Source organism: Mustela lutreola, chromosome 10, assembly GCF_030435805.1.
Source record: "Mustela lutreola isolate mMusLut2 chromosome 10, mMusLut2.pri, whole genome shotgun sequence".
Lineage (NCBI taxonomy): Eukaryota > Metazoa > Chordata > Mammalia > Carnivora > Mustelidae > Mustela > Mustela lutreola.
Window position 1 is genome coordinate 26,448,535 of NC_081299.1, and position 21,804 is coordinate 26,470,338.

Consider the following 21,804-nt stretch of genomic DNA (forward strand, 5'->3'; position numbering starts at 1 on the left):
CCATGCCTATAAATTGATCAACAAACTCTCCTCCCATGTTACAGGAAAAAGCAATCTTCTTAACCATAACAAAAACAGTACTTGTCAGGGGGCCTGGGTTGCTCAGTGGGTTAAGCCTCTGCCTTCGGCTCAGGCCATGATCCCAGGGTCCTGGGATGGAGCCCCGCACCGGGCTCTCTGCTCAGTGAGGAGCCTACTTCTCCCTCTCTCTGCCTGCCTCTCTGCCTACTTGTGATATGTCTGTCAAGTAAATAAATAAAATCTTAAAAAAAAAAAACAGTACTTGCATTTGGGATCCCTCTGCCTCTCCCCTCTTTCAGCACTCCATATCACCGACATGTATCTTCTACCCCTCACCACCTCCATATTAGTTTTTTCTCTCAGTTTATGAGAAATTTATTTCCTAAGGAACGACTGCCCTCTTCTCTGCCCTTCCAACCAGCCAGAGAAAAAGAAAAGAAAAATTAAAAAAATTATTCCCTTCTTCCTTACTTTGATTACCTCCTGAACCCAATGCTGTCTCAACTGAAACTGGTGTTTTGTTTTGTTTTGTTTTGTTTTGTATTTATATATTTAAGTAATCTCCACTCCCAACATGGGGCTCAAACTCACGACCCTAAGACCAACAGCGGCATGCTCTTCCAACTGAGCCAGCCAGGCAGCCCCAACTGAAACTGTTGTAAGATTAAGCAATCACCTTGCAGTTGCTTAACCCAATAAACTTTTTTTTAGGTTTTATCTTACATGGCTTCTCAGATATATCTGACACTGCCAATGATTCTGTTTCATTGTCTTCTGGTTCTGTTACTTCAATTCATTACTATTTCTTATTATCCTTCATTGATCTTATATCCAGCCCTAAAGTTAATGGTTCCCAAATTCAGTGGCATCAAAAGCCCCTAAAGGTCTTGTTAAGACATAGATTCTTGGGCGCCTAGGTGGCTCAGTCAGTTAAGCATCTGCCTTCAGCTGGGGTCATGATCCTAGAGTCCTGGGCCCACATGGCTCCTTGCTCACCAGGGAGTCTGCTTCTCCCTCTACCCCTCCCTCCTGCTTGTGATCTCATTCTCCCTCAAGTGCGCTCTCTCTCTCAGATAAAATCTTTAAAAACAAACAAACAAAAAAAAAAGTTAACAGACTGTTGGGCTTCCACTCCAGAGTTTCTAGCTCAGGAGGTCTGCAGCAGGGTCCAAAAATATAAATTTTTCACAAGTTTCCAGGTAATGCTGAGGCTGCTGATTGGAGGGGACTACTATGAAGCCCCTCTGAAGTCCTAAATTAATCCATTTTCTAATTTTCTATCTGGAGCTCTTCTCTCCTCAACTTTTGTTCCCTGAAAGATCTCATCCACATTCAATAACTTCAACTATCACCTATATAGGACTACCAGATTTAGCAAATAAAAATATAAAAGCCTAGTCAAATTTGAATTTCAGATAAACAACAAATACTTTTTTAGTGAAGTATGTACCAAGTATTGCATATAACATACTTATATTAAAAAAACAAACACTGTGGCTCGGGTCATGGTCCCAGTGTCCTGGGATTAAGCCCCACATAGAGCTCTCTGCTCCGCAGGGAGCCTGCTTCCTCCTCTCTCTACCTGCCTCTCTGCCTACTTGTGATCTGTCAAATAAATAAATAAAATCTTAAAAAATAATAATAGTAATCACCGTTAGGGTGCCTGGGTGGTGCAAATGGTTAGGCCTTCCTGAGTCTTGCTTTCTGCTCAGGCTGTGATCTTAGGGTTGTGAGATCAAGCCCATGTTGGACTCTGAGCTCAGTGTGGAATCCGCTTGGGACTCTCTCTCCCTCTCCCTCTGCCCCTCCCGCAAGCTCACATTTTTTTCTCTTTCTCTCTCAAATAAATAAATAAATCTTAAAAAAAAAATCACAGTAACCTGATAGTCAAATTTACCTAGGCATTCTGTATTTTATCTGACATTTATCTACACCTACAGGGAAATAAGTTTCAAATCTCTAAATGCCATATCCATGTATGCAGATGCCTCCCAGTGCAAGTTACCAGTTGAATGTCCCACTAGCCTCTTAAACAGATCCCAAACTGGACTTATTATTTCCCCCCCAAATCCCGTTCCTTGCCACTCAGTAAACAGTATCACCAAAAATTCAACTTACTGAGGACAGAAACTTCTAAGTATTCTGGGGACTCCTCCTTGACCCACATACCTCATATGCTATCTTTAAGTTTGATCAACTCTACCTAAATATCTTAAATCTATTCTCTTTTCTTTTCTTCTTTGTTGTTGAAATACTCAACCACTAGACATACCACATTCTCTCACCTCTCTGTGACTTGGCACATACTATCTTCTCTGCCTGAAAACATCAACTGTCACGATTCAAGTGTTGCCTTGAAGCCTTCCATTCCTCAAATTCAACAGACTCAAGGGCTCCTTCCCATAAGATTCCCAATACGCCTTACTCAATTTGCTGTTACAATATTTACATAATACTGTGACTCTGTATCTGTACAGAGGAGGCACAAAGCAACAGAAAGAATACAAGTTTGAAGCCAGTTCCTATTCCAACTCTGTTGCTGCCTCTGAATTTGGTAAATTACTAACCTTTCTTTTCCTCAATTCCTTCATTTTTTTCAGTTCCCTCATTTGTAAAATGGAATAAAGAAACATCCCTCCTATGGTTATAGAATTTAAATGAGAAGGCACAAGACACGACTAGCATAGCTTTCGGTGAGGTGCACTCAATAAATAATTACCTCTTATTCCCACAACTCCCCCTTAACAATATCAATTCCCTTGACATTAGAAGTCCTGTCCTTTCATCTTTGTAGCTCTTCTTTGTACCTTCAGCTAGTCATTGCACTAAAAATTGAGGATTCCAGACTCTGTTTGAAAACAAAATTCAGGGGCGCCTGGGTGGCTCAGTGGGTTAAAGCCTCTGCTTTCGGCTTAGGTCATGATCTCAGGGTCCTGGGATCAAGCCCTGCATCGGGCTCTCTGCTCAGCAGGGAGCCTGCTTCCTCCTCTCTCTCTCTGCCTGCCTCTCTGCTTATTTGTGATCTCTGTCTGTCAAATAAATAAATAAAATCTTTAAAAAAAAAAAAAAAGAAAACAAAATTAATTGATCTGCAGATGCCACAGCAAAAGTGAAAGCAATATACAATAGAAAAAAAGAGAATGATTAATTCTACCTAGGTGACCAACTGTTACACTGTACCTCAAAGAGGAGAAAAATTTTTACCAAGTTACCTAGTTTAGAACACCACAAGCAGAAGAAATGGCATGTGCAAAGGCAAGAAAACAAAACTCAACAGAATATGACTTCAAGCAAATTGCAGATAGTTTGCAGGTAAATAGATTCAAAAAGGTGGAAAGGATAACCAATGACACTGAAGATAAAAACACCAAAACATGGATAGTTTGGATGTTACACTAAAAAGTTCATGCTTTATCACACAGGTCTTTAAAGGGAGAGATGTCATCAGATCTGTAGAGCTACAGTAGCATCATTACACTGTGTTTTGCTGGGGACTGTGACGGAAGGAAAAAGGATGAGTAGGAAACTGTTATAAAAAATTCAAATGAGAAAAAATGAAATAGGGATGAAAAGACAGAGACAGTAAATACTTCAGAGGTAGAATCCACAAAACTTGACAAACAAATGGTTACTTCTGGAAGAAGAAGTAGTATTTACCATGTGGGGGCAAAATAAATATCATGGATGCCATCAGCCCCCACCCCACATTCTGTAGACCCTACCTCAGATGCTTCTTAGCACAGCACTCTTGGAAGACATAGAGTTGACAAACGAGACAAAACCTATTTGGCATCCCTGTCCTGGACTAATACTACCTTTGAGATGGTATGAGAAATAAAATATTACCATTATTATTTATTATTTTGTTATTATATTATTTATATTTTTAGTATTATTAGTTTGCTTATGCAGTAACTCAAGAGTATCAAGCAAAAGAATTGTGCAAGAATGACCTGGATGGAACTAGAGGGTATTATGCTAAGTGAAATAAGTCAATCAGAGAAAGACAACTATCATATGATCTCTCTGATATGACAAATTTGAGATGCAGGGCAGGGGATAGGGAGGGAAAAAATGAAACAAGATGGGACCCGGGAGGGAGATAAACCACAGGAAACAAACTGAGGGTTGCTGGAGATTGAAAGAGGAGGGATTGAGGGTGGCTGGGTTATGACATTGGGATGGGTATGTGCTATGGTAAGTGCTGTGAATTGTGAAGACTGATGATTCACAGAACTGTACCACTGGAGCAAATAATACATTATATGTTAATTTAAAAAAAAAGAACTGTGCAAGAAAAAAAAAATCATTCTTTGCCAAAACAACTAACCACGTCTCTATTGTGATCGCCACGTATTTCTAATCGGGGTTCCTAAGGGTACCTAGATGATCTTTCTGAACACGTTTATCTTACCCTCCTACTTAAAATCCTGCCATCTCCTCCCATTGCTCTCTTCCCACTGTGTCTTCCCATAAAGACCAAAATTCATAACATGGTCCCAAAGTCCTGCATAATCTGGCCTCAAACTACCTACAGAGCCTCATCCTAGAAGCAGGATAACAGGCTGGATTTGAATCTAGTCTGCCATTTATGAGCTACGATCCCTGGTAAACTGCTTGACTTCTTTGTAATTTGGTTTTCTCATCTGTAAAATGGGGATAATGATATGGTTGTGAGAATGGTGCCTGGAATAATCTAAGCACATATAAATATCAATAAGTTAATATTTATAATATCACAAATTATTATGATATAATATATACATGTTCACATATAAACACTATCTATTAGTGTTGTTATTATGATCGACATTACCATCATTGCTATTTTCATACCTTTTCTGTTCCAGGCTCACTGGTCTTGCAGTTCTTCACAACAACCACCCACCTTTCCAACTCAGGACTTTCCTATACGCAGATACCCCTGTCTGGAATGCTCTCCATGTCTTTGCCCAATCAATTCATTCTTCATAATTCAGCTTAAAGATCCTTCCCTCTGGGAAGCCTTCCCTACCCAGCCTCTGGCCCCAACCAAAACTAGATCAGATTCCCCATTTTAGGCTTTTCTTGCATAGCACTTTTCATAGTTTGCAATTATAAATATATTATTTTATCAATTACTTGTGTAATATCTATCTTCCCTACTATCTATAAGCTCAGTGAGGGGAGGGACTAAACTAACTCCTCAATCCCCTGGCATAGAATAGAACACAAATATTTATAGAATGAAAGGAAACTACTGTCAGATCCAAGAGAATTTAAAAAAAAAGTTACCAAGCATAGAAAAACGATAATACATTTTACTTTCTTTTTACAAGAAAAAATATACGGTTACCAAGATCTTTTCTCATTTAAAGAGGAGAAAAACTGATTTACTCATCTAATGGGGAAAAAATTGGGGTTGTTTTAACATACAAGCCAGAAACTGCCTAACTAAAAATCTGTTCACCAGTTAGAAAAGAATAAAAAAAAAATTTTTAATAAAATAAAATGCTTACTTGAGCATTGTCAGGTTCTTCTTTAATTTTGTCCAGAAGCCCCTGCTGTGGTGCCATTGCTTTGCCACATTCACCATCCAAAGGTTCTTTCATTCTAATTTTTTATGTAAAGGAACTCCCCAGTCTAAAACTAACAGATTTCTTCTTGATAAAGGATAGCTGGACTCCTAAAATACAACATAAAGGATTGGTACTCAGGTTTATTCCTTTTCTTTTCTCCTTCATGTTTATCTATATTAAAAGCTCTGTATTGAGCACAGGCTTCAGAGCCTTTGAAAATGAACTCTTCTAGGACCATGACTATTCCCCCTCTTACTGCCTTCTGCTCTTCTAATAGTTATCTTCACGTAAGAAAAGTCTTCTGGGGCCACCCAGGAGGATCAGTTAAGCACCCGACTCTTGACTTCGCTCAGGTCATGATCTCAGGGTCCTGGGATAGAACCCCACTCCAACTCCAAGGGCTCAGAGCTTCGTGTGGAGCCTGCCCAAGAGTCTCTCCCTCTTTTCCTCTGCCCCTCCTCCTCCCTTTCCCTCTCTAAAAATAAATAAATAGGAAAAGTCTTCTGGAAAATAATAACTTTAAAGACAAACACTTTGGCTTCTCAAATGTGGAAACTTACACGGGGAATCAGACCAGCTGGCCAAGATGTGGGAAGAAGTTACCAAGCACTAAGGGGAAAGAACTCAGAAGTACAATTCCTGACTCCCGGAGAATTAGTACTTGGAAGCCCACCTCAGCTTTAATTTCCCAAAGTGGGGCACACCAAGCTCCATACCCCCACCTCTAACTCAGCCTTTACTGGAAGCCTCCATAAGGGCCCCATTTCTCGGCCTAACGATAAATGAGAGCTCCAGATGCCACCACCAGTGAACAAAAGCCACGCCCTTGTTTAAAGTGGACCACCTGCACCTTCCGGGGTCTCCCTGGGGTCCATGCCCACGAATAAGCCCCTCTGAGCTCTGCTTCTCAATCGCTTCCCTGTAAACAAGAAACTCTATTCGCTATCCAGCAGATTTCCCTTCCCCTAAGAGTAAACGTACTAAACCTGAGGCAAAAAGGAAGCTCCCCCAAAGTTGTCCTTATCCAAATAGTCAAGCCAGGCATGGAAATGGGCAACTGGTGGAAAAGCCTGTGGGGAAGAAGAGATGAGAACTTCTGACCACTTGCCACAGTTACAACAATCTACGGGTGCTCATCCCTCCTGCGTGTATGGTATCGCTGCGAACGTCTCGTCCCCAGCAATAACCCCCGCGCCCGTCCCCGAGTACGAACGGGGCAACGTTGTATCCGATGGAGAGAACGCGATCCGCAAATCCCTATCACCACGTCCCTGCGGCGAAATCCGCACGGCGTAGCCGCGCAGCCCTCCCGGCGCCGCCCCCGCCCGGTGCCCGCCTCGTCACGTGGCGCGCCCGCCGCCCCGCCCCGCCCCGCCTCGCGCAGCCCCTGCAGCCGCCACCGGCCATTCTCACCTGAGGTCGCCTCCCTGCTCCCGGGTGTGCGCTGGATGGGTAAAGAGGATTAGGACCCAAGGCTCCCCGCGCCGGGACGAGGTTTATTTTCTCTTATTGGAATTCTTCCGCCTGAACCATCGCAACGCAACACTCGGCCAACCGCGCGTGCGCAGTCCTGGTCTCCGCCCCTTCTTTTCCCGTCATGCTCTGGACCTGAGCATGGATCTTCCCAGGATTCCGTTTTCCTCAAGTTATGGTTGACTTCTTAAAGAGACCAAGACCCAAGGGTGAAAAGGTAAAAAAAAAAAAAAAAGAAAGAAAAGAAAAAAAGGATTTGGGGCAGAAAGTTGGGGGCATTAGCACTATAAATAGTCTGCATTATTCTTTAATTCCCATTTCCAGAAAGTCTACTAAGGAACATAGGAATAAGTAATGGCTGACATTTATTAAGCCAGGGGCTTGCTAAACACTTGGCATGCATCATTCCACTAAATCCTCAGCACAACCCCAAGGGGTACAGTTTTCATCTCAGAGATGTAAATGAATAGATCAATTAACTTGCTCAAAGCCAAGATTCAGTATTTTTCATTCAGAATTGTTTTTTGATTTGTGACTGCTGTGTAATATTCCATTTTATGAATGTGCTACAATTTATCTATTATTGATGTACATTTGTGATAATTCCAGGTTTGGGCTATTAGGCATAATGCTGCTGTGAACTTTCCCGTCTTTTGCTGCACATATGCTAGGTTTATACACAGCAATGAATGTGCTTCCTAGGTATATCTAAAACTTACGTGGATAACGTCAAGAAATTTTAGAAAGTGGCTTTTCAGTGGCACTCCCACCGGCCATCTATGAGAGATCCAATTGCCCCATATCCTTGCCAATAACTGCCACTGTACATCTTTTTAATCTTAACCATTCCGGTGGGCGTATAGTGGTATCTCATTATGCGGGTTTTTTTGTTTGTTTTTGGCTTTTTAAGATTTTATTTTTTTAAGATTTTATTTATTTATTTGAGAGAAAGACAGTGAGAGAGAGCATGAGAGGGGAAAAGGTCAGAGGGAGAAGCAGACTCCCGGTGGAGCTGGCAGCCGGGACTCTGGGATCATGACCCGAGCTGAAGGCAGTTGCCCAACCAACTGAGCCACCCAGGTGCCCCTAAGATTTTATTTTAAAGTAATCTATACAACCAAAATGGGGCCCAAACTCACCACCCAGAGATCAAGAGTCTCTCTTTACACCAACTAAGCCAGCCAGGTACCCCCTCATTGTGGTTTTAATTTGCATTTCCCAAATTTCTGATGAGATTGAGCCGTTTTTATGTTTGGATACCTGGATATGCTTTTATGAAGTGCCTGTTCAAGTCTCTTACCCATCTTTGTATGTGTTGTCTGCCATTTTATTATGGACATATATTCTAGGTATGAGTCCTTAGTTGAATATATGTATTGTAAATATCTTCTCCCACTCAGTGGCCAGCATTTCCACTTTATTATGGGTGTCTTTAACAAACATAAAAGAACTTTATGCTTAGTGCTTCTTGTGTCCTGTGAAGAAATGCTTTCCTACCAAAGATCTTAATTAATTTCTGGGATTGTAATTACTTTGTCTTTCTCATTTCTGCAATCCACTCGAAGTGGGGATTTGTGTATGGTGTGAGGTAAGTCAGGTTTCATTTTTCACATGTGAATGTTAAATTGATTAAGTATTATTTTTGAAAGTTTGTCCTTTCCCCTATTGTTCCATATTGTCACCTATGCATAAATAAGTTGTCTATAAATGTGTGGATTTACTTCAGGACTATATAACCTATTTATTTTATCTCTCTTTGTGGTAATATCACACTGTCTTAATTTCTGTAAGCATTATAATAAATCTTGGTATCTGGTAGAAATAAGTCATCCTTCCCATTATGTCCTTCAAGATTGTCTTGGATCTTCTTGGTCCTTTGCATATTCATATAAATTTTATTTTTTTTAAAAGATTGTATTTATTTATTTGACAGAGATCACAAGTAGGCAAAGAGCCAGACAGAGAGAGAGAGGGGAAGCAGGCTCCCCACTGAGCAGAGAGCCCGATTCGGGCTCGATCCCAGGACTGGAGATCATGACCTGAGCTGAAGGCAGAGACTTAACCCACTGAGCCACCCAGGTGCCCCATATAAATTTTATTTTTTTAAGATTTTATTTTTAAATAATCTCTACACCCAGTGTGGGGTTCGAGCTCAGAACCCTGAGATCAAGAGTCATCTGCTTCACTGACTGAGCTAGCCAGGTACCCCCATATAAATTTTAGGTTCTGCTTGCCAAATGTGACCAAATTTTCCTCATATATTTTAGACTGAGCCAGAATTTTGTTTAGTGTTTATTGCACTGAAGCTATAGACCTGTCTTGGAGAATTGGTGACCTCAGGAAACATAATTAGTTAAGATGAGGTCATATTGGAGTAGGGTTGACCCTTAATAACTCATGTCCTTATAAAGAAAGGAGACATAGAGTCAGATACTTGTGGAAAGGACACCAGGTGACAATTGAGGCAGAAATTGAAGTACTGGAGCTGCAAGCCAAGGAATGCCAAGGACTAATGGTAAATACCAGAAGCTAGAAGAGGCAAGGAAGGACTCTCTCATTCAATTTCAGAGAAGGTGGCTCTGCTGATACCTTGATTTTAGACTTCAGGCCTCCAGAACTGTAAGACAATAAATTTCTGTTTGTAGCACTTTCTTATAGCAGGCCTAGGAAACTAATATGGTTGAATCTTCCAATCCATGAAAATAGTATATCTCTCCATTTATTTCTGTAATTTTTCTTGATAATGTTTTACAGTTTTTAAGTATAGAGATTGTACATCTTTTTTAGATTTATTCTAGATCTTTGATAATTTATGGGTTTTTTAAAAGATTTACCCATTTATATGAAGAGAGAGTGGGGGGAGAGGCAGAAGGAGAGAATCTCCAGGCAGACTCCCTGCTGAGTGTGGAGCCCAGTGTAGGGCTTGATCCCACACCCATGAGACCTGAGCTGAAACCAAGAGTCAGACATCCAACCAACTGAGTCATCCAGTTACCCCTTTTATGGTATTTTAAAGGGTAAAATTTCATTTTCTAATTGTTTATTTCCAGTATAAATTTAGAAATACAATAGACTTTTCTATGTTGGTTTTGAAGCCAGCACCCTTGCTAAATTCATTTATTAATTCTAACAGTTTATCCATATTTGTAAAAATTTTCTAAGTTTTCAACTATATAGAGAATAATAACAAATTTATCTCTTCCTTTCTAAGCATATAATTTTTATCCCATTTTCTTGCCTTAATGGAAATGGTGATATTGGGCATCTGTATCTTCTTCCTGCTATGTTGTTTTCAATACAAAATCATAAATATTAAATTTGCTTTAGAATTTTTGTATTAAGTATGGAAAACTCTTTGCAACTTCTTTCATCAAGAGAGGGAGTTTGCTTCCTTATCCCTTGCTTCTTGGTTGGCTTTGTGACTTATTTTGACTGATAGAATGTGGCAGAAGGGATATCCTGTAAATTCCCAAACGTAGACTCAATAGGCTTTGCAGCTTCTGCTTTGACTTTCTTGGAACACTCTCACCACCATGTCAAGATTAGATGGGTTAAACTACTGAATCATGAAAAAAATCATGTGCAGAGAGTACCCCTATAGCCAGCACCAAAGCCCCATACATATAAGTGGAACCATTTTAGATCCTCCAGGTTGATAGATGACTGCAGCCTTGTGAGCCCAGGCAAGATAAGCAGAAGAATTATCCAGCTAAGCCCAAATTATAGAGTCATGAATGAATAAACAGTTCTTATCATAAGCTAGTAAGTTTGGGGTGCTTTGTTATTTAGCAGTAGATAACTGTTACAGGACCAATATCTAGAAATAAAGTACTGCCATAACTGAAATCTAAAACATGTGACATTGACTTTGGGACCAGGCAGCCAGCAGAGTCTAAAAGGACAAGGAGTCTGTTAGTGGAGGCCAGAACAGCAGTGAGGAAATTGTTACTGAAGGCTGGAGGAAGTCTAACAAGTGCAAGGCAGCAGCAAAATCTTTTGCAGCACTGCCACCTATAACAAATATAAAAATAGAAAATATAAATTGTGAACTTGTAGGTCTGGCTTAGGAGATTTCTGGGCAGAATATATAAAAGTGTTGGGGCGCCTGGGTGGCTCAGTGGGTTAAAGCCTCTGCCTTCAGCTCAGGTCATGATACCAGGGTCCTGGGATTGAGCCCCACATGGGGCTCTCTGCTCAGCAGGGAGCCTGCTTCCTCCTCTCTCTCTGCCTGCCTCTCTGCCTACTTGTGATCTCTGTCTGTCAAATAAATAAATAAAATCTTTTTTTAAAAAAAGAATATATAAAAGTGTTGATTTAGGGGCACCTGGGTGGCTCAGTGGGTTGGGCCTCTGCCTTTGGCTCGGGTCATGATCTCGGGGTTCTGGGATCGAGCCCTGAGTCAAGCTCTCTGCTTGGCGGGGAGCCTGCTTCCCCTCTCTCTCTCTCTCTCTGCCTAGCTCTCTGCCTACTTGTGATCTCTCTCTGTCGAATAAATAAATTTAAAAATCCTAAAAAAAAGTGTTGATTTATTTTAGTCATCTATGATTAAGCTTTGCAAGAGATAAACAAGTTAAAGAAGGAACTTTTTTTCAAGCAGAAATTAGAAAAAATATAAAGGGTCCAAGACAGTCTCTCCAGCTAGCAAAATATCATCGAAATAAACAAATCTCAGAAAAAAATATCACATATAGGACATTACAGGTAAAATGCGGCCTCAAGGTCAAGATCAACTCAAGAGTGCAGCTGTAAGACCTTGAAAGGAGTTAAACTACCTCATAGAGCTTTTCATCTAGACAGAAGGACTTCTAAGAAACACAAGGGCATTGTCCCATAGCAATCTGACACACTCAGAGTAGAGAGTGTTCTGTCTCAGAAAGAAGAATGGAGGTAGTTTGGGGGCACAGAGTGAATCCCCATAAGATCCACAAAGTTTTTAAGGAAAACATTTGGGCAAAACCAAAACCTTAAACTTTAAGGATTATGGACAGTTTGAAATGAAAAAGATAGCTATAGAAGCTGAGAAAGCTACTCAGCTGCAAATATGGACCATTTCTTATGGAAAATAAAGGTTTCTCAGAGAAGAAAGCCATGAGCCCAGAGGGAAGAACCAAAATCCTCTGGAGAAAATTGATTATGAGGCCATTCCCAGGGAACAAAACAATCAAAAGAATGTCCTTGTCCTTGGAGTAGGAGAATCTGACAAGAGGTGCCCAGGTAGTGAATTAACTTTGGATCAATGACTGTTATATGCTTTCTGTTCTTCTTCTTGAACAGAAACATTCATTGGAGTCACAATGTCTCTCTATCATCAGGTGTTTTTGGTGTGTGGGGAGCAGAGAGCAAGGGGAACAGAAAACTTTTTTTTTTAAGTTAACAGGCCTTTGGATTGGAAAAAGTTGCACCTGAGCAAAGGCAGTCAATGAACTATACTAGAGGAATAGTTTCTTCTTCATAGGCCTGATTTAGATGGTGAAATCCTGGACTTTGATCCAATGCCATAATGATTTGAGACTTTTGGTTGAGAAAGTGAGTTTATTTTGATTGGGAAAGGACATTAGTTGTTATGTCCAGAAGGCAAACTGTAAGAGATGGTTTCCAAAGATGGCCACCAACAATTCCTCCTATCTCTGTATGTGTATGAGGTTTCTACTAGCAAGAAGTGGAGTCAGTTTCCCAGCCACTTGAATCTGGGCTGCCCTATCAACTACTTTGACCAACAAATTGCAGAGGAGTAACAGTGTGACATCTTCGCATAGGCTCTAAGAGAACTGGCAGCTTCTGCCTTTGCTGTCTTGGAACCACCATCATGTAAACAGTTGTGGCCATCATATTAGAAAGACCACGGAGAGAGAAGGAGAGACGTCCCTGGGCTTCCCTGCCAAGGTCCCAGGGATGTGGGTGAAGTTATCTTAAGTATGCCAGCCAAATTCCTAGCTGAAAAAAGTCAACATACTGTGGAGCACAAGAACTCCCCAGCTGGGCTCAACCAATCACAGAATCATGAGAAATAACAAATTGTTGCTTTAAGCCACAATGCTTTTGCTACAATACAATAGAAAACTGACACACTAAAATAGTTTACATCTTTTGGTTTGATTTTATTAGGAGTTCCCTCTGGGTTCTCCTATGTTTTGTTTCAAGAATCCTTATTGTATCCTTCTATTTCAAATTCCCAGTTGCAATATTATGACATGTTCACAGTACAGATTTATGATCATTCTTTCTTTTCCTCTCCCTTTCTTCTACCTTGAAAACTAATTAGAGTATTTTAATTATTTTCCTCAGATAACATTATAGATGATATATTTTTTAAACCCCTGTGTGTTGAAGACTATTTTTATAACAAAGAAACCCCAAAACTCTACCTCAAATAAACTAAAGTTTAGGGGAACCTGGGTGGCTCAGTCAATAAAGCATCTGCCATTGGCTCAGGTCATGAGCCCAGGGTCCTATGATTGAGCCCCACATCAGGTTCCCTCCTCAGCAGGGAGCCTGTCCTCCCTCTGCCCTTACCCCCCTCACTTATGCACTCTCACTCAAATAAATAAATAAAATCTTTTAAAAATAAAATAAAAAGCTCAAGTTCATCATCCATATCACCATTCAAGGCACGTGCTCTAGGTCATTAGCAGTTGTGCTTCTACATCACCATTTATGAACAGGGGATTCTCCCATCTTGTTCCTCCATCACTGAAACCAGTCGCAGGTCCATCTTCCTGGGAGTATGGAGGAAGCACACATAAGTCTTACATTGCTGCGCTCAAAAATGCCACATAAAACTCTGAGTCCATACTAATAGAGGCACTTGTCCACACAACCATGTGTAACAGCACTGAGGTGAGGGGAGGGTGCGGTGAAGAAAGAATAGTGTTGTGTTCCATCTAATTATAATCCCACAGTAAAAGTGACATATTTGGTCATGAGGTACTGCCAAGTCAAAGCCAGAGTTGCTGGGAAGTGATAGACAGCTCTCTAGCTCAAGAGCACAGTGCAGGAAGATGAGTAGTAAATGCAGAAAATCCTAACGGAAACATGAAAATGAACATTTGCTTACAAAGGAAAGAGAATCAGACTAGCTTTGACCTTCTCGTCTGCAATACTATGACAGAAACTAAAAACCAAGAATGTTACAGATGGCCAAGACTGTTAGGGCCAACTAATGACATTCCTGGAAAGACTGTGCAAGGTATAATGTAGATTGCTAACTTTCTAGTGAATTTCAGTCTTTTTTTTTTTTAATTTAGAGATTTTATTGTTTTGAGAGAGAGCACAAGGGAGAAGAGGGGAAGCAGGTAGCCTGACTCGGGACTCAATCCCAGAGCCCTGAGATCAGGACCTGAGCCAAAAGTGGACACTTAACCACCTAAACCACCCAGGCGCCTCAGTCTTTCCTTCTTTTGTGATTAATTCTATCCACCATAGGCAGGCCAAGCTTTCTGCGCCTCTCCCCTTCTCAGAATTGCCTGGCCAATCCCAAGAAGAGGAAGCCCATAGCTTCACTGGGCCTGCGGGTCGTAGAGGAAGTGTGTATAAATTTGGGCCAGTGAGTGTTTATTTAGTGATGAGGTTAGGTTTTAACATGCTTATCTGTGAAAAATATATAAAGATAAACATTTATAGCAATGTTCATATACAGGCAGGAGTGTATGTAAGTTTTATGTGATTTAAATTACTGTACATATGGGTGTGCATGTACAAGAAAGCGATAGGAGTTGGGGGTTGATTAGGCCATGCCATTATTCTGAGTGGCCACCGGATGACCTTGGCCAAGTCTAGATATACAGGCAGGTTCCTGAGCGCTGTAGCTCTCTGGTACCAGCCCTGCATCCTCCCACAATCTCATATTTCAGAGGTGGAAAGCCCTTTAGTGGTAATATAGCCTGAGGCTTGCACTGTTCTTGAATCCCGGTTACAGCACTGCAGGGGAAATCTTCAGTCTCTGCACACCTTTAAAGACAGAGTTAACTCCTCCCTAACAGCTCCTTTGACAGTGGACAACTCTGCCTCCAGAAAGGTTGTGATCATAAATCCTGGCTGAACCCTAGGAAGGGAGTCCCTTCTCCTTCTTCTGTCCTCACCCCCACTTATATAATTCAGCTGTGGGGTACCACCCTTCCTTTTCTCAATCACGGTGCCTAAAATTACCAGGGATTATTGAGCCAGAGCTGGTACTAAGCACTAGAGACATAGAGATGAATGAGTTAAACCCTAGCTTTTTTTTTTTTAACTTTCTCGTTCTTGTTTTTTTTTTTTTTTTTAAGATTTTATTTATTTGACAGAGAGAGATCACAAGTGGACAGAGAGGCAAGCAGAGAGAGAGAGAGAGGAGGAAGCAGGCTCCCTACAGAGCAGAGAGCCTGATGTGGGACTCCATCCCTGAGATCATGACCTGAGCTGAAGGCAGAGGCCCAACCCACTGAGCCACCCAGGTGCCCCTAAACCTTAGCTTTTAAAGTTCATGTGCTAGAGGGGCAGCAGACATGGAAAGACTATCAACAAGAATTAGAAGGCATGAGTAACTAGGTGGGGGAGGAAGAGAGGTGGCTTTCAGGAGACACTCCCTGCAGGACGGAAGACACCTGAGCTGAGTCAAAGGCAGAGAGTCAGGCCTAGGAAGCCTGCAGTCAGTACTGTCTTTTCTACCTTCACACTCCAGCTGCATCCCTAACTCCCCACTCTCATCTCCTGCTAACCCCAGAAACCCAGAGAGGAGAAAACTGGCTTAGACATCCCTGAGGCCCGAGTCAGCCTCACGCAGTTCCAGGAGGTGCTAAGGATGGGAGGGGCCACCATGTGAATGCAGCAGTCCTCTAACTGCCCGGTGGGGCCCAGCCCTGTGTCTGATTCCCCTCTGGGAGAGGCTCAGTAGGAGGGGACAGGCCCCTCGCTCAGAAAGAGAGCTTTACAGGATGGCGTGCTAACCCAAGAGGCAGCCCTATGCCCTGGCCCTGGCGAAGGTCTAGACCCCTAGATCAGAGAATAAGAAAGACCGTGGGCCTGGCCTGGCTGACCAGCTCTTGCTCCAAGGGCCCCTGCTATGCGCTTAGGACTCCTGACTATAGCTTTTGGCAGTTCTGGCAGGTGTAAGTGTGTTAGCACCCTGGAGACTATGGACTCTATGGTTACTCCTTGGACTCTATGGTTGCATAGCCCAGCTCAACACTTGTCATAGATTCTCAGACTAGAGAAGGCTCTGGTGCACTAAGGAAGAAGAAAGGAAGGAAGCAAATGACTTCCTTCTGTACCAGGCATGACACAGGATGCTTCACACAGATTAATACTTTGATACCACAAAATCTCAGTTTTAGCATGGTCATAAGAGAGGATACACATCAAACAGTTAACACTTATCTGCAATGGGTAGAATATTAGAGGACTTTGTTTCAATGTTTTATACAATAATGTATTATCAGAAATAAAATTTGTCTAGCAGCCAGAATATCTGATTATTAAAATATATATCCTGTGTCCCATTTTTTTTAATATAAGGCATCAGTCATTAACATTAAAATACTGACTTCTGCTCACCCTCTCATTCTTCCCCTGCTGAGGCAGTGACTTCTCTAAATGAAGAGTTTGAAAGGAGAAATTTTGTGCAGTCCAGTCTCTTCTGCTATTCTTTCTACATGGAAGCTGGTTGTCAACAGGGAACTAGTTTCCTTGGCTCTTTCCTGCCTTAAGCCTCACAGGGGCAGGCCTGCCATGTAAGGAGTCTCTATCTTCCAAGCTAGCCTTTTCCATTAATGAAGGTGCTATGCACCTTTATTTGCCATTTCCTGAATCTCATTTCTCAATTGGTTTAAAAGTTAGTGGGGAAGAGGAATTCTAATTATTGGACCCCTTCAAACTCCCATTAGTACAATGGAAAGAAAACTGAATCAGAAGATACAAAGTCAAGTTAGTGATCCTAGGTCTGCCACTTAGGAGTTGTGCCCTAGGGCAAGTCACTTACCACTTAAGACCTCAGTTTTTTACCTAATGAAGGAGTCTACATTCTTGATTATAAGCAACAGAAACTGGATCTGATTGTTTGTTTGTTTTTATTTTAATTCCAGTATAGTTAATATACGGTGCTATGTTATTTTCAGGTGTACAATATAGTGATTCAACAGTTCCATATATTACTCAGTACTCGTCAAGGTAAGTGTACTCCTCTTCTTCTTCTTCTCCTCCCCCTCTCCCCTTCCTCCCTTTCTGCTCCTTCCCCTCCTCCTCCTCCCTCTCCCTCCTCCCTTCCCCTCCTCCTCTTCCTCCTTTTCCTTCTTTCTTCCTCCTCTTCCTTTGAGGTGGCTCCACACCCAACATGGGGCTTGATTTATGACCCCAAGATCAAGAATCACATGCTCTAATGACTAAGCCAACCAGACACCCAAGCTCTGGTTGTTTTAAGCTAAAAAGGGAAGATAGGTTGGCTTACAAAATGGTGAGAAGCTCTAAGAAAAGGTATAGACAATAGACAAAATGAAGGACCTCCCGAGATCTGTCAGCAAGAATAGCTTGATCCATGTCACAGATATTGCTAAAGTAAACTTTATGCTAAACATTCTGTCTTCAAGTCTGGGTAAGCTAAATACTAAGACAACCTCCCAAATTATGGAGGTTCTACACTGTGAAAGTTTGTTTCTGTTTCACACAGTAGTCCAACATGGGTGCTCCAAGTCTAGAGGCTTTTCTGGGCAGCTCTCCTCCAAGTATTGTCTCAGGGACCCATAATTCTTCCATTTTGTGTTCCTGTTCTCTCCTATCTCTGTGGAGTCTTCTCCATTCAGCCAGTGGTTGGGGAAAGAGAGGGCAAAGATCACATTTGGGATTCTTATATAGGTCAGGCCTACATGTTGAGCATTGTTTCTATCTATGTTCCATTGTCCAGAATTCGAATCACATAGCTGCAACTAACTTCAAGGAAAATATAGTATACCTGTATGCCCAGGAGGATAAGAAAATGGGGTTTGACGAACATTTGACAATCTCTGTCAGGATTCAAAGTTCTAAGAATGATCTCTGATTGGCCAAGTTTTGGTTACATGCTTTGTTACTGGCCATATCAAGAAGAAAATATGGGAAGAATCTATCCCTCTCTATTTCTACTGTGAGGGGAAACAAACAGAGAAATTGTCCTCACAGTGGAGAATTACCCTAAAAGGGAGATCAGGATGCTTTTGAACAAGGGGAGAGTTGGGTGCTAGACAGCCAAAACTGACAAATGTCTGGTATATCTGTAATCAGCATGGATTACACAATAAGGTTTCTAAAGGCTTTTCCAGCTTTAAAAGTTTATAATTCAGATGCAAGAACTAAAATATATATATATAGATGTTTAAAGATTTCTATTGAGAGCAAAATAATTCGTAGAACAAGAAAATAAACGTCAATGCATGGGACAAATTAGTGCTCAATGGAACCAGATAGTCTAAAAAAAAAGTATGATTCAGTAACATAACATGTTCAAATGGAAAATAGCACTGCACGGTCATGACCTTAAATTTCTTTTCCAAGTTTGTCACTACTAAAAGAGGTCTAATAGCAGTTCTAATATTTTGGCTCCACATTTACTCTCATGTATATCCCTAACATCTGAATTTTATTTTTAGTGGTTTTATCCACCAAAATTATATGGAATTCATTGCAGAGTAGCTGATTGTATGGGACAGGAGAAAAAAATTAGTATGACTTTAGCACATTCTGTTATGACAAGAAAGAAGGGATGTTTCGAGGATGTCAGGGGCAGAGCTAAAAGGACAAAGCCTAGAGATGTACCCACTGGTGAAGTTGTAATAATTTAATTTTAAAATGTCATAGAGTGAATTGGAATAAGTCAAATCGACAAAGCCTATGCATTCATACTAAGACTCAAATGAGAGAAGTAAACAAAAAAAAAAGCTTTAAATAAAAAATATTTAATACAATAGAAGGATGAATACAGTTTATGTTTAATAATGGGTTATATGTGTGTCTTTCAGTGTAAAGGTATGGATGCACATTTATTTTTTTTCTTCTGTAAAGGGTGTAGGGTGTGTTGATTTAAATATAGCCACAGATAGGGACGCCTGGGTGGTTCAGTTGGTTAAGCATCTGCCTTTGGCTCAGGTTATGATCCAGGGTCCTGATCATAACTATTATGATCTCAGGGTTATGATCAAGTCCCACATCGGGCTCCCTGCTCACTGGGGAGCCTGCTTCTCCCTCTGCCTGCCAACTCCCCCTGCTTGTGCTCTCTTTCTCTGTCTCTCTCTCTCTCTCTTTCTCTGTCTCTCTGGCAAATAAATAAAATCTTTTAAAAATAAATAAATATATCCACATATAGTTTGCCTGTATTTATGTTTCATATATGAGCAAGTGAATAAAAAGGAACCAAAAGGTAGGAGGAAGGAGCCATCAACACTAGTAATTTTGGAGAATTATCACAGCTAGATAGAAAGGGGAGTCTGTCAATTATTCAGCACCAGATTTACAATAAGCAGGTAAAAATAGAGTTGAACAGATATTCTGAGAATGAGAAGGATAAATCAATCTTCCATCTCTCAGGAGATAAAACAACTAAATGACCCTACCAATTATAACAAAATACTGGTAAGAAATACATAAGTTTTTAAGCAGATTGACGTTATATAATGGCAAGATGATTGATTAGGGACTATTCATCATGCAAAACTTAGAGCTTACATCATTTCCAAGATAGACACTAAGTTTCAAAAATTAAAAGCCATAAAGAAGACAGAGAATTACAAATCCTGTAGTACTTAAAAACTTTTATTATTACAGGGGCACCTGGGTGGCTTAGTGGGTTAAGCCTGTGCCTTCAGTTCAGGTCATGATCTCAGGGTCCTGGGATTGAGCCCCACATTGGATTCTCCGCTCAGCAGGGAACCTGCTTCCCCTCTCTCTCTGCCTCCCTCTCTGCCTGCTTGTGATATCTCTCTCTGTAACAAATGAATAAATGAAATCTTTAAAAAAAAAAAAAAAGCTTTTACTATTACAAAAGGGTTAACAAATGTTCTAAATTCCCTTGGACAACAAAACTAGGTTTGTTGTTTTTTTTAAAGATTTTATTTATTTATCTGACAACAGAGATCACAAGTAGGCAGAGAGTCAGGTAGAGAGAGGAGGAAGCAGGCTCCCCACTGCACAGAGTTCCAGATGCGGGGCTCGATCCCAGGACCCTGAGACCAGGACCCGAGGCGAAGGCAGAGGCTTTAATCCACTGAGCCACCCAGGAACTCCAACAAAACTAGGTTTTGTATCTTAACCAAGAGAGAATTAGTTGATATCACAGATTCTGGAACTTCAACTGATCTAAAGTTGTATTTCTTTTTCCTACTAGATTTGATAATTTTCTGAAATCCTAGAAAATAATCAAAATGCTACTACTAAACCTTAAGAAGATACCAAAGTAAATATAGATATAATCTTAAGAGGTATAAAAGCAGTACAAAGATAATGCAGTAATATTCAACCCATGGCATTGAACAGGTTTAGATACAAATGTAGTTGATTTTGTAAATTTTTAATTTGTGCATACTTTGCATATGAGATATTCAAAAGTATCAGCCATATTAAATTTGTAATGCCAGCTTAAATTATTTAGGGAATTAAGTTAATCAAAGTGAATTACATTTTAAATAATCAAGAAAAAATTATTTCAACACTTCATTTATTAAAAATATGATTTTGGGGTGCCTGGTGGCTCAGTCGGTTAAAGCATCTGACTTTTGTTTTGGCTCAGGTCATCATATCAGGGTCCTGGGATGGAGCTCCATGTTGGGCTCTGCACTCAGCGGGGAGTCTGCTTGATATCAAATTCTTCCTCTCCCTCTGCCCTTCCCTCCCCCCTCTCTCAAATAAATATCTTTTTTTTTTAAAAGAATTATGATTTTGTAAATTGGACATTAAACAACAAATAGCTGTGAGTATCCTCCAGGCAAAAAAGCCCCTTAGACGTGAAAAATACTGAGTCACAAGGCACAAAATAAAGAATGTGTTTTAACTACTACTTTTTAGGAAGAAGGGAAAGTAATAAATGGGAGACTAGAGCAAGGGGTTGGTTGAAAGAATTTTGGAAATTGTGTCACACACACTTTCTGAGAAGGACACACAACCAGATAATTAGTCTACAGCATGGTGAATATTACAGAAGGGATGCTCTGGGAGAAAAAAAAAAAAAAAAAGTTAATCCAACTTGTGCATCTGTTACTTACCAGGCATAGTAGAATACTATGTAATTGCCTAGATGTTTGTAACCGAGTATCATGGAAACCTCACACCAGTTCTAATTCCAAAGGTTTTTCACAAGGTGTGGAAACCAGATTAAGCCTAAAATGTCTCCGTGGCTAGGATCTAGACATATTCTCCAGGCTTACCTAATTGATAGGACAGCCAAGAAGTCTGTTTGCCAAGGGACTTCTGGAAGGGAACTGAGGTGAAAGGAAAGAATAAGCCATCAGGACAAGCCTGGTGCAGTAATGAAGCATCAGGAACAGAGGAGAGGCAGCTGAACAGAGTACAGCATCTGCCACTTGGATTTGATTCAGCTTCAGCTCCAATGCTGTCATGTCTAAAGAAAGGGAGAGACGGGGGAAGAATTGTCTTCAGAACACACAAGAAAGCAAAAATCAAAACTTGAAATAGCAGTTTTTACTAGAACTTCTGACAGATATTAATCCTACTTGGGGGCCCCTCCAATAGAGTGTAACACAAATGTGAGGAGAGATGGTCTTTTCACTTTATTGTAGGTATCAAGAGATCATATTGCCAG

General features: G+C 40.8%; 1 protein-coding gene across 6 annotated transcripts in view; it reads right to left on the reverse strand.

Moving 5' to 3' along the window:
• Positions 1 to 7,393, reverse strand: part of ZMYM6 (zinc finger MYM-type containing 6) — a 43,260-nt gene extending 35,867 nt beyond the window's left edge. Inside the window, exons 1-3 of one of the 6 annotated variants that reach the window (XM_059136484.1) lie at positions 6,993 to 7,392; positions 6,566 to 6,649; positions 5,520 to 5,686 (exon numbers count right to left, since the gene is read on the reverse strand). In XM_059136484.1, coding sequence (XP_058992467.1) covers positions 5,520 to 5,612 — 93 coding nt within the window. In that variant the 5' untranslated portion in view covers positions 5,613 to 5,686; positions 6,566 to 6,649; positions 6,993 to 7,392. Of the gene's footprint in view, positions 1 to 5,519; positions 5,687 to 6,139; positions 6,908 to 6,992 lie in introns of those variants that run through there. The other 5 variants (XM_059136486.1, XM_059136487.1, XM_059136483.1 and 2 more) reach the window with 5 other exon arrangements.
• Positions 7,394 to 21,804: the final 14,411 nt, after the last annotated feature.